This window comes from Narcine bancroftii, chromosome 1 (assembly GCF_036971445.1).
Source record: "Narcine bancroftii isolate sNarBan1 chromosome 1, sNarBan1.hap1, whole genome shotgun sequence".
Lineage (NCBI taxonomy): Eukaryota > Metazoa > Chordata > Chondrichthyes > Torpediniformes > Narcinidae > Narcine > Narcine bancroftii.
The window spans coordinates 20,584,792-20,598,048 of NC_091469.1; the positions used below are offsets into that span (position 1 = coordinate 20,584,792).

Consider the following 13,257-nt stretch of genomic DNA (forward strand, 5'->3'; position numbering starts at 1 on the left):
GTATTTTGGTTGATATGGTTCACAGTGTGAAAAATAAAAAAAAATATTTAAAAAAATGAGCAGCAAGGATCCACTCCATGCAGTCTACACAACACATACTCCGTTCTCACTGCTGCCATCAGGAAAGAGGTATAGGTCCCACTAGACTCATACCAGTAGGTTCAGGTACAACTGCTACTCCTCCATCGTCAGACTCCTCAATAACAAACTCAGTCAGGGATTTATTTAAGAACTCTTGCTTATGCACTTAACTTTTTTGTCCTATCTCAGTATTGCACAGTCAGTTTGTTTACATTTCTGTTTGCATGTATATTGAGTCAGTTTTTATTTTGCACTGCCAATTAAGTGGTAATTCCACCTCACCCAAAGGAAAAAGAATTTCAGGGTCATATATGTACTCTGACAATAAATCTGAAATAATTTCTGTGAATTAGCTAATGACACATTGTTTTCCTGGAAAATATTCCTCACCTAACTTTGAATTTCTTGAGATCTGCCAATGTGAATATGTTCCCTTCAATCATGGGGACTCCATTCACTTCTACTTCTCCATGCACTGGTCTCTTTTGAAGCAGAACCTTGATGAGATCCTCTTCCGTGTCAACATCAGTTACCAGTACATGATCCACAGTAATGTGGCCTGTTCCCCCTTCTTCAATAGTCAACTGGTTTGTCAATATCTGCAGAGAAAGGGAAAAAAGTGTTGAAGGAGAAAAATAAAAAAAAATAAAAAAATAAAAATAAAAAAAAAATTGTCTCACATATCCATAGAGTTCTCTAGTGTAGAGTTAGCACAAATTTCTGAAGATAATTAGTATAACCGTTATGCTCCTAAAGTGGCAGCAGTCCAGATTCAAATCCAGCGCTGTCTGAAAAGTGTTTGCTGTTCTCCCCATGACCGGTGGGGTTTCCTCCATTTACACTGATTTCCTCCCACCTTCCAAAAAAAAATTTACGGGGTTTATAGTTGAATTGGTAGGTACTTGGATGGCACAGGCTCATGAGCCGGAAGGGGCCTGTTCACGTGCTGCATCTCTAAAAAAAAAATGTGCCATGTCCAAAAGTGCCATCAGTTGGTCATGATGGATGAGGTATTGACAATTTCCTGCTGTATTACAAGAAATTCAGTCAATAAATCAAAAGCACAAGACAATAGAAAATTACTGTATTTTCTAACCTGGTGAGATCTGAGAAGTTGGTTCAACCAGTCATTCTCAGCTGTTTTCCCACTCAATGACCACCTTGAATATTCTTCCAGTTATTGCAGACTGCATGTAGCAAATCCATGGACTACTTGTTGGAATGGCTGGCAAATGACAGGATTTTTTGTCTGGTTTTGGTGAAATTTCAATGTGTTGCAAAGCCACCATTATGCATCTGCCCAATTTGTTCTTAAACATTGCAATAGTACCTGCCTCCTCCAACAACCGGTTCTATACACTTATCACTCTCTGCATAAAAAAGTTACCCCTCAGATTCTATTAAATGTTTTCCACAATCCACCCCCTCCTCCACCCCCACCCCACTGTAAATCTGTCCTCTGGTTTATTGATTCCCTTGTTCTGGGCAGAAGACTCCTTGAGTTCACCTGATAGATTCCTCTCATGATGTTCTTCTCTATGACATAATTCCTCATTCTCTTGTCTAAACTAATCCCACTGATAAGCACTGCCATTATTTTACCATTATCTGTTTTTAGTTTCTCATTCTATGTTGCACAGAAGAGTCACCCACGAACATGGCATCCATATTGTGGTTTTGTTTAAAATGGAAACCAAAGCTACAAAATTAAATGTTGGAAATTTGAAATGGAAAATGCTGGAACCACTAAGCAAATCATGTAGCTTCAGGCAGAAACATACAAAATAATGAAAGAATTAGATAAAATAGAAGCTGGGAGGATGTTTCTGGGTGAGACTGAGACTTAGGGACAGACTCAAGGTTCAGGGAAAAAGATTTAACACAGAGATAAGGATAAACTTTTTCACCCAGAGAGTAGTGAATCAATGGGATTCTCCATCTAATGAATCTTAGAGGCTGCCTTATTGAACATTTTTAAGACACAGGTAAATAGATTTTTGAATGTTAGGGGAATTAAAGGTGATGAGCTGAATTCATGGTTAGATCTAGTCTAGTTCTATTTCTTATATTCTTATCCGTGGAGACAGAAATAGTCATCATTTCTGGACCTGGGCCTTCATCAGAAATGAAAAGGAGGGTTCTTCCTCTCTTTCCTAATTCTGACAAAGAGTCTTGAATGTGAAATGTAAACTATTTTTCTCTTCATGTATGTTGCCTGACCTACTGAGTTTTTTCTAGCATTTTCTGGTTTTTTTTAAATTTAATTTATTCCAAACACCATTGGTTATATCTTCTGAGAAGAAATGTATGCAGTTAGTATATTGGTCATGTGAAACCATTTGAATTTGGTATTGCCCTTGTTCCCAGTATTATGTATGAATGTTTGGTGCTAAGAGACCCAGACAATACAAGTCTAATGATATGGACTACTGCCCTCATCATAGCCAAAGGTAGTGCTGCTCTAATCTCAGTGGCTATGCTATCATGATCTGCAGTAATGATCTTAGCACTTCAAGTGACTGCAGATCCTGGAACCTGCATCAAAAAAGATGTTGCTGGAGGAATTCAATGGGTTGAGCAGTGGCTTCATGACTTTTGATGATGAAGCTTCACTCAAAACATTGACTGTCTATTTCCTTCTACAGATACTGCCTGACCTGCTGAGTTTTCCCAGCAACTTGTTTTCTTTTGCCTGTGTCATACTACTTTGGAATTCTTCTTTGCACTCTCACAGCCTACAGGTCCATAAACATTTCAAAACAAAAAAAAAATGCAACTGCCTCTTGTGAAAGGGATTGGTTCACTCCTGGCCAACTTCTGAAGTTGAAAGTGACCCCAAGTGCTGAGAGCGGAGTGTGATGATGCCTACCTCTGGGGCTTGATTGTCGACTGGCAGAATGGTAATATTGAAGCAGAGGCCAAGTAAAGAGCCCCTGTATTGACTACTGACAGAGAAATGAAACTGCAGCTGTTGAGGATCAGGCCCTATATCCTGCAGAGGAGGCATGTAGGCCACTTTCAGGTGGTTCACTGCATCCTGAAATAAACAAACACTTGCATATAATCACTAAAGACCAGCAACAGAAACAAATATATTTTCAGGGAAATGGATAGTCAACATTTCCAAAAACAAATCTGCAGATGCTGAGGTCAAGCACAATTCACAAAACGGCCGGACGTGCAACATCAATTGGAAGTAAAGGGAAGTTGACGTTTCGGGCCTGAGCCTTACATCTGTCTGTGATTCAATGTGGATTATACTAATTTTTGAAGACCAATTTCTAGCCCTTTGAATCGTTAACACAATTTATCATGGATATATTTGTGATTAGCTATTGCAGCACAGGATCAAATCTTGCACTGTCCTGAATGGATTTAATGACAACATGGAAAAATTGAAGTCTTTTTCCTCCTTGCTCATATTAATGTAAATCTGAGAGTAATGTAATGAAATTAATTGGGCAGCATGGACTCGTGGGCTGAAATGGCCTGTTACTGTGCTGTATGTTTAAATTTAAATTTAAAAAATTCATAGAAATACCTGTGTGAATGATCTCAGCATTGGAACACCAGACTCTTTAACCAGTTTCTTCATGCTATCAGTTAGAAGTAGTTTCCCAGCATCAAGCAACCTCCATGGAGAAGGAAAGGTGCAGTTAGAACCCGCAGTGATTCCATCTTTGGAAACTTGTACATCTCGATTCAACAACTTTCAGGTGATTAACCAACAACTTTTACACAAAGACTAAATATTTGTACCCTATATCCCAAAGCCATTTCATCATCTGCAAGGCCCAAGTCAGGAGCATAATGGAATGCTCTCCAATTGCCAGTGTGATAATCAGATAGTTTCATCAATAGCTTATCGTCAAAACAACTCTGACCTCACCCTATGAAAAATATTGCCTGTGTCCCATCTATCTCTTCTCCACCTTCTGCAAAGCTAACATGCTTATTTTTCTCTTTCCACTTCTGGAAACTTGCAACATTAACTCAGCTTCTCTGTCCACAGTGACTGCTTGATCTGTTGGGAGTTTCTTGTATTTTCTATTTCTATTTTAGTTCACATTTCCAACATCTGTGATTAAACTTTCAATGAAACTATAAATGCAAATATAATGCTCCATGATCTAATGTCTGGGTGTCTGGTCGCTTGGAACCAATAGGATGCAAAAAGGTAAAAAAAGATTTAAAAAAAAAAGGCTGCAAATAGAGAGTTGATTTTTGACATCGGGAAGGGAAGAGTAGATGTGTCTGATCCAGGGATCCTTGGAGGATCAGAGGTGGAGACGGAGAGCAAATTCAAGTTCTTGGGTGTCACCATCTCAGAGGATCTTTCTGGGCAACCAACACACTAATGGCATCATGAAGAAAGCACGTCAGCACCTCTACTTCTCAGGAGTTTTCAGAAGTTTGGTGTGACATCAGAAACTCTGGAAAATTTCTACAAAATGTGTGGTGGAAAGTATGCTGACCAGCTGAATCGTGGCCTGCTATGGGGACATCAATACTCCTGAGAGTAAAGCCCCTGCAAAAGGTAAAGGACACAGCCCAGGACATCACAGGCAAAACCTTCCCTATCATCAAGGACATCTGTGGGAATAACTCATGGTACAACGTTTGCTCATCATCAATTGAAAGCTTATTTAAAGGATAAATTGGAAAACAGCTTGAGATTACCTGAAGGAAGCAGCTTTGAATGCGTGATTACAGACACAATGATAATTAAAACATTTATAACGAACATTTACATTAAGCTGCAAAATAAGGAAAATGAAGTAAACTATAAACCTAAACAGAAGTGGAAAAGGATCTAAATATAAAGCTAAAAAATGAAGTATGGGAAAAGTTATGTCCTGGAACTATGAAGAATACAATAAACACAAGGTTACGCATAATACAGTATAATTGGTTACACAGGGTATATGTTACTCCTCAAAAATTAAAAAAAATGGGATTCAACATTATCAGATAGATGTTTTCGCTGGAAGAAGGAAATGGGAACAACATTACATGCATCTTGGGCATGTACAAAAGTAAAAATCAGATATTAAATAAAATTACAAAAAATAACATACCAAAAAAAAACAGAGATATTTCTTTTAAGTAACGTAAGAAGTAGAGAATTAGGCCTCAAACTGGATAAAGTGCAAAAAAAATTTATTATGATAGCCTTAGCGATAGCAAAAAAAAATATAATGTCAACTTAGAAAATGAAAGAGAGCCTGAGTATACAGCAATGGTACATTCCATTGGAAAAAATGACATATAATTTAATAAATAAAGTCACAATGTTTGAACAAATTTGGAACATATCAGAGAGAGTTTGCCTACAACCTCCATCCTCTAAAATGAGAATGAAGATTATAAGACAAAACGACTAGATTCAGTGTGCGATAAATAGATGACGCATTTTTCTTGTTTATTTTCCTTTGTGTGAAGATATTGTTTTATGGTTTTATTGTATTATATATGTTGACTATTTACAGGTTTTGGAGGGGGTGGGTAGAGGGGAGGGAGGAAAAGGGGAGAAAAAGGGGAGAAAAGACCACTGTGTACATTTAATGAGAAATCTTTGTACAAATTGGGGTTGATATGGTTCATAGTGTGAAAAATAAATTAAAAAAATTTTAAAAGAAGGACATCTGTGGGGAATGCTGCAATTGGAGAGCAGCAGCAATCATCAAGGATCCACACCACTCAGCACATGCTCTGTTCTCTCTGCTACCATCAGACTTGAACCACCAGGTTCAGGAACACCTGCTCCCCCTCCACCATCAGACTCCTCAACAATAAACTCAGTCAGGGGCTCATTAAGAACATTTTGCACTTTATTGTTAGTGTTTTTCCTCTCTGTATTGCACAGTTGTTTACATTTCTTTGTTTGTTTACACATGTACATGGAGTACAGTTTTTCTGCACTACCACAAAGTGGTAATTCTGCCTTGCCCACAGGAAAAAGAATTTCAGGATTGAATATGTTGTCATGTATGTACTCTGACAATAAATCTGTAATCTGAACTGACCATTACAGATGATCAATCCAAGTCTGAATGTTGCCCTGCTGAAGAAGAGAGCCTTGCTTCAGTCCACTCCTCAATTCAAATGCAATACACTCTGTCACTTTTCATTGCCTGGCTGTAAAGAGGATCCTGAATCTCCCTCCTCTCTTGCATTCCCTCTTTTGCTTCCTGCTAAACCATTCCCACCTCCTGTTCACCTGCTGCTTCAAAGAACTGAGCCTGCATAATTGCTGTGCACTCTGTCCAGTTATTCTACCTGTAAATATTAAGGTCACAAAGTGTGGTGGTACACCATCGACCGGCCTACTGCAGGGTACAACCTCTGTACCTGCAGGAGTGTACCACTGACCTGCTGCAGGGGACAACCTCTGTACCTGCTGGAGTGTAAGGGGGACAGGACAACACCTAGCCAGCTGTCAATCAGTCAGCCTGAATGGATCTAGCCCCACCCAGTCAGGTGTCAATCACCCTCCAGGATACAAGCCTGTGGCGCCTCCTGGGTGGGCACTAATTCCCAGAAGTCATCAGCTGCGTGTGAGTTATCCCACACCCAATATTTTGGGGGAGTTACCACATTAGGTGGTTTAAACAGGAGGAGATAATTGTGACCTCCGACCTGTTTTTTTTTCTTTCTAATTTTTGGGTTATGGAGTGAAGCCTTTATTTTATTATCTTTTTTTAAATAATTATTTTTTTTTTAGATATATATTTTTTTGTGTCACTGGTTGTAATTTCAAAGGGGAATTAAGGGTTTTTTTTTCTTTTCTTTTTTTTCCTTTTTTTGGGGGGGGGTTCTTTTTTTTCTTCCTTTTTTTTCTTTCTCTCTTTTTTTCCTTTTTTTTGTTTGTTTTTTGTTGTTGTGTTTTATTGAGTGTAAGAAATGTCTAAATTGAAGTTTGCTTCTCTTAATGTTCAGGGTTTAAATAATCCTATTAAGCATAAGAAGGTACTTGCTTATTTTAAAAAAATTAAAAGTTGATGTTGCTTTTTTACAGGAAACTCATTTAACAGATAAGGAACATTTGAAACTCAAACGTGAATGGGTTGGGCAAGTTTTTTATTCTTCGTTTAATTCTAAGGCAAAAGGTGTGGCAATTTTGGTACATAAAAATCTACCATTCCAGTTACAGAACGAAGAGAAAAATGGTGGAAGATTATTAAAATTAAATTGTACAATCTTTAATGAGGCATGGACTTTGCTTGATGTTTATGCTCCTAATGTTGAAGATACAGTTTTTGTTGTGGATATGACTTTATTACTTGGACAATCGAACTCCAATGTGATGATTGGGAGAGATTTGAATGTGGTATTGGAACCTTTATTGGATAAATACCCAAGAGTAATTAAGAAGTCTAAGATGGCAATTCAAGTGACTAATATGATGGCAGATTTGAATTTAATTGATATTTGGCGAAGAGTTAATCCTATAGAGAAAGATTTTTCTTTTTATTCCTCGCGACATAATTCTTTTTCTAGAATTGATTATTTTTTTTAATATCAGCACATTTGCAGGATAGGGTTACATCTGTGGAGTATAAGGCTAGATTGATTTCGGATCATTCATTACTATTATTAGAATATTTGAGTTCACAAGATGTTCAGAAAGCTTCAAGATGGAGATTTAATGCTATGCTATTGCAAAAACCAGAATTTATTAGTTTTTTAAAACAGCAAATTGAAATTTTTATTGGTATTAACTGTAATTCTGTTTCTAGTCATTTTGTTTTATGGGATGCAATGAAAGCTTTTTTGCGAGGCCAAACTATCAGTTATGCCTCTAAAGTAAAGGAGAGAATTAAAGAGATTGAAGACTTAGAGAAAAAGATAACTGCTACTGAAAAAGAATTTAAAAAACATGCTACCGAAATGCAAAAGAATCAGTTAACTAATTTAAAATTTAAATACAATGAATTACAAACATATCGGTTTGAATGTTCAATGAATCGAACTAAGCATAAGTTTTATGAATGGGGTGAGAAAGCTCATAAAATTTTGTCTTGGCAATTAAAAAAGGAACAATTATCTAGGATTGTACCGGCGATTAGAAAGAAATCAGGTATTACTTTTAATCAAAAGGAGATTAATGAGGAATTTTGTAATTTCTATAAACAATTGTATACTTCAGAATGTAAAGATGTAACTGAAGACGCAATAGATTCTTTCTTGAAAAATATTAACTTGCCACAATTGAATCAAGAAGATAGACAAGAGTTAGATAAAACTTTTACAGACGATGAAATAGAAATGGCAATAAGAGATATGCCGAATGGAAAGGCACCTGGTGAAGATGGGTTTTCTATAGAGTTTTATAAAGTTTTTTTATGCTGATGTATCTTCTATTTATAAGGATGTATTACAACAAACTTATAATACTTTTCAATTACCTGAGTCTTGTTCTAACGCAATAATTACGGATATACCAGAAAAAGATAAAGACCCTTTACAGGTTTCTTCTTATAGACCAATATCGTTGTTAAATGTAGATTATAAAATTGTAGCTAAAATTATGGCTAATAGATTAGCTCAATATCTGCCTAAAATTATACATGGTGATCAAACGGGATTTATAAAAAATAGGTATGCATCAGATAATATTTTACGGTTAATAACCTTGATAAATAAATCTAAATTTTAGTTGAATTATCCAATAATGGTTTCATTGGATGCAGAAAAGGCTTTTGATAGAGTGGAATGGAAGTTTCTGTTCAAAGTACTTGAGAAATTTTGTTTTGGTTCTTCATTTATTGGATTGATAAAGGCTTTATATAATAGCCCGAAGGCTAGAATTGCTGTTAATGGCCAAATTTCAGAATCTTTTAGTTTGACAAGATCTACTAGACAAGGATATCCTTTGTCACCTGCTTTATTTGCTATAGTTATTGAACCTTTAGCACAATTAATACGTCAAAATGAAAATGTTAAAGGTATGAGAGTTCTGAATGAGGAATACAAGATTAATTTATTTGCTGATGATGTTTTATTATATTTGGTGGATCCGGATACTTCTTTACCTGCAATTCAAGAATGTTTAGAAATTTATGGCCAATTATCTGGTTATAAAGTAAATTGGGCTAAAAGTGAAATTTTGCCAATTTGTAAAGATGATTATTCAGTGTATAAAAATATTACAAATTTGAAGTGGACTACACAAATTAAATATTTAGGAATTAATGTTAATACGAAATTTCAAGAATTATACTCAATTAATTATCTTCCTTTAATAAAAAGGATTAAATTAGATTTGATTAGGTGGAGGGATCTACCTTTGGGTTTACTAGGGAGGATTAATACCATAAAATAAATATTTTTCCTAGAATACAATATCTGTTTCAATCAATTCCTTATTTAAAAAAAAAGTTTTTTTAAGGACTTATATAAAGCGATTAGAGAATTCTTATGGAAGGGAAAATTTCCGAGAGTAGCAATGAGAAAATTGATGTGGGATTTTCAATTTGGAGGTTTAAGATTACCGAATTTTCAGCATTATTACGAAGCAGCTCAATTTAAATTTCTTAGTGCATTAATGAATATGGACGACCCACCTAGTTGGGTAAAGATAGAAATGTCGGTTATTTTATAAAAATTTCCTCATGAGTTTTTGTTTCGATGGAATAAAAATTTACTACCAACTTACGATGTGCCAATATTGAAACATTTATGGACAAGTAAACTTAAAAAATTGGGACTTAAAAATATATATTCTGGAAGATTGCCATTATATAATAATCAACTTGTTCCTTTTACGGTCTCCAATGCTACTTTGAAACAATGGGAAAAGAAGGGAATAAAAAATTTATCTGATTGTTTTTCTGAGGGTTGTTTTTGTTCCTTTGACGAATTACAAAGGAAATATGGTATTAGTGGAAATTGTATATTTGTATATTATCAATTAAGATCTTTTGTAAAACAGTTATGTGGTCGACATATGATTTTATTACCTGAATCTAGTTTTGAAGAATATATACTTTCAATACCAAAAAAGGGATATATATCTGATTTATATTGTATTTTACAAGAAATTGTTAGTAAAAAAAGACTGGGATAAAGATAAGTTGAAATGGGAAAAAGATTTAGGACATAAAATAGCTGAATAAGCTTGGATGGAATTTTGTCAGAATAGTATTCGGAAATTAATTAACGCTAGACTAGCGATGATTAATTATAATTTTATTCATCAGCTATATTTAACGCCGGAGAAATTAAAAAAACTTGGTCTTAGTAAGTTGGATTCTTGTTTTCGATGTGATCAGATGGCCAATACTTTTTTGCATACTGTTTGGCTTTGTGATCGATTGCAACAGTTTTGGAAAGGTATTCAATCTATTTTTAACAGTTTATATAATATCCATCTTGTATTAGAACCCGATATATTTTTATTAGGGAACATGCAATCATTAATTGATTTACGTTTAGAGGATTATCAGATTTCCTTTATCCATTTAGCTTTAGTCGTGGCTAAGAAATGTATAGCATTTACTTGGAAAGATAAAAATATATTAACTTTAGATAAGTGGTAATTGGAGATGAAATTTTGTTTGACTATGGAAAGGATATCTTTTTCAATTCAGGATAAGATGTCTTTTTATAAGTTAAAGTGGACTCCGTTTGCTAATTATATGCATTTAAGTTTGATTTAAATATATGTTTAAGCGTGATACTTTAGTATTGATTAAAAAAAATTTTGTTGTTAGAATTTTTTTTTAGGTTAAGTTTTATCTCTTTTTTTGTAAGTGGGTATTTTTTTTCCATATATAATATTGTTAATTTTATTAACTCTTCACTCTTTATTTGGGGGGGGGGAGGGCTGGACTAATTTTAAGTTAGATTACTAATATTGTGTTACAATTAATGGGGGGGTTATTTTGTGTAGTTTTCTGATGTAATATTGTAATCATACCATTTTAATTTTTTTAAATTTTTCTTTAAATGTAATTCTCTATTGTATTCATGTTATAAAATTTTAAATAAAGTCTTCAAAAAAAAAGCATGTGCCGCCTCCAAAGTCTCACTCAGAGTTACTGCAGCCTGGCTCTGTGGAAGTCTTTGTTGATTAAAGCCTGTTGTAGAGTCTCTACCTTGTGTGTGTCTGGATTCTGTCTAACAGCGCACTACAATTTAATCAACAAAAACTTTTTTCCCCCCACGGCTGCTAAGGAAAAACTCTTGAGCGCAGGGAGCCTCGAAGTTGACCCACACCACCCAGAAGCCCAGACATGCTTTGAGATCTGGAGGCACATGGTCATAGCAATCATCGAGGAGCACACAGATGGCATCATGGACTCAGATCTGAAGAAGCTCGTTCTACTCAGATCAATGCTGGGTTCCCACGCTTTCCAGGCAACCAAAGGCTTCTCCAAGTACAAAGAAGCAGTGGACGCTCGAGACCTTGTACAAGCCCCCCATGAATGTGGTCTTTGCAAGGTACCTCCTCAATACCCGAGCCCAGCAACCCCTGGAGACGGCGGATCTTACCTGGGGGCACCTGCAAGAGTTGGCCCGACCGTGTCTGGCTGAACCCAGGGTAGGCACAGAGGAGGTCAAGAGGTTGATCAGGGATGCCTTTGTCCAAGAGCTATGCTCGAGGGCCATCTGGCAGAAGCTGCTGGAAGATTGCATTTACGCCCTGGCCAAGACAGTAGATGTGGTCTGAACCCTGGAAGCTACGATTCTAGGCTCCCTCATGGCGGCCTTACACAGCAGCTGCAGCCCTAGATCAAGATGGGGAAGAGAACATCGCTACAGCTGGCACCCTGTGCCCCTGTAAGTACTGTAGGTCCTGGTGTGGGTAAGACCGACGATCGCACCAAAACTGCCCGGCTAGGAATCGGTACTGTTCCCGATGTGGCAAGAAAGGCCACTTTGCTAAAGTGTGTCTCTCAAAGCCAGCCAGCAGCTCAGCACCCCTCTACAACCCCCCCCCCCACCCCTACCACCCCCGTGGATCACACCACGTGCACATGCCAGATGACGCCATTGTCCCTGCTACCACTTCTACCTTCCCCGGCCCCACCAGCGACGATTGCTACATGTGCCCCGTGTACCCAGACCAGCCCCCGGTCTCGCTAACGCCACTCACTGAAGACTACAATGACATCACTTCCAGCTGACGGAGTGACATCAATTCCACCAGCCACGATAACGTCTCTTCTCCCAGTGCAACGAACACGGCTGGGGAAGGAGTCCAGCCACGCCACAGGAGCGAAGACTCAGACCCCGAGATGGTCCTGGCTGCCACCACTCTGACCAGGAACATCCCCCACGACTTCGGGCGCACTATGACGAACATGCAAGTCAACGGGCAGGCAACAAAGTGCCTGTTCAACAGTGGCAGCACTGAGAGTTTCATTCACCCAAGCATGGCCCACTCTCTGAAACTAAAAGTACACCCCACCACCTTCCTGATCGCCCTTGCCGCCAAGGACAAGAACGATGGTACCCTTGGGCGATGCTCAGCCGATATAACTGTGGGAGGGGAGACATAAACAGGGTTTAGGCTCCTGGTCATGCCCAAACTCTGCGACACTATCATCCTGAGCCTGGATTTCCAGTGCCACCTGCAGATTGTCACCCTTGCCTTCGGGGGCTCCAACCTCCACTCACACTACACAGTGCGCCGACCTACCAGCCCCAGCCAAACTGCAGCCTTTCCACATTACACATCACATCCCAGCGCTCTTCTCACACCTTACACCAGGCTGAAAGCCGATCACCGCCAGAAGTAGGCGCTATTGCGCCTCAGAGACTTTATCAAGGTTGAGGTGCGGCGGCTTTTAGCAGAAGGCCTCATTGAGCACAATAACACCCAAAGTGATCAAAGGGGGAAGTAAGCCAAGGATGGTCATGGATTACAGCCAGACCATAAACCTGTACACCAACTGGACACCTACCCCCTGCGGAGGATAGCCGACATGGTCCACGAGATAGCCCATTACCGGGTTTTCTCCACAATTGACCTGAAGTCAACTTATCACCACATCCCCATCCACCTGAGGGACAAGCCCTACACTGCCTTTGAGTTGGATGGGCACCTGTTCCACTGAGTTCCCTTTGGGGTCATGAATGGGGTCTCCATCTTCCAGTGGGAGATAGATCATATGGTAGACTAGCACAAGCTGAAGGCGACATTCCCATATCTGGATAACGTCACTATCT

The 13,257-nt window shown here is 38.0% G+C and overlaps 1 protein-coding gene across 1 annotated transcript in view; it reads right to left on the minus strand.

The window, feature by feature from the left end:
- The window catches only part of frem1a (Fras1 related extracellular matrix 1a), a 156,513-nt gene that overhangs the window by 98,169 nt on the left and 45,087 nt on the right, over nucleotides 1-13,257 (minus strand). Inside the window, exons 11-13 of the mRNA XM_069921496.1 lie at nucleotides 3,623-3,713; nucleotides 2,951-3,118; nucleotides 472-680 (exon numbers count right to left, since the gene is read on the minus strand). Coding sequence (XP_069777597.1) covers nucleotides 472-680; nucleotides 2,951-3,118; nucleotides 3,623-3,713 — 468 coding nt within the window. The remainder of the gene's footprint in view (nucleotides 1-471; nucleotides 681-2,950; nucleotides 3,119-3,622; nucleotides 3,714-13,257) is intronic.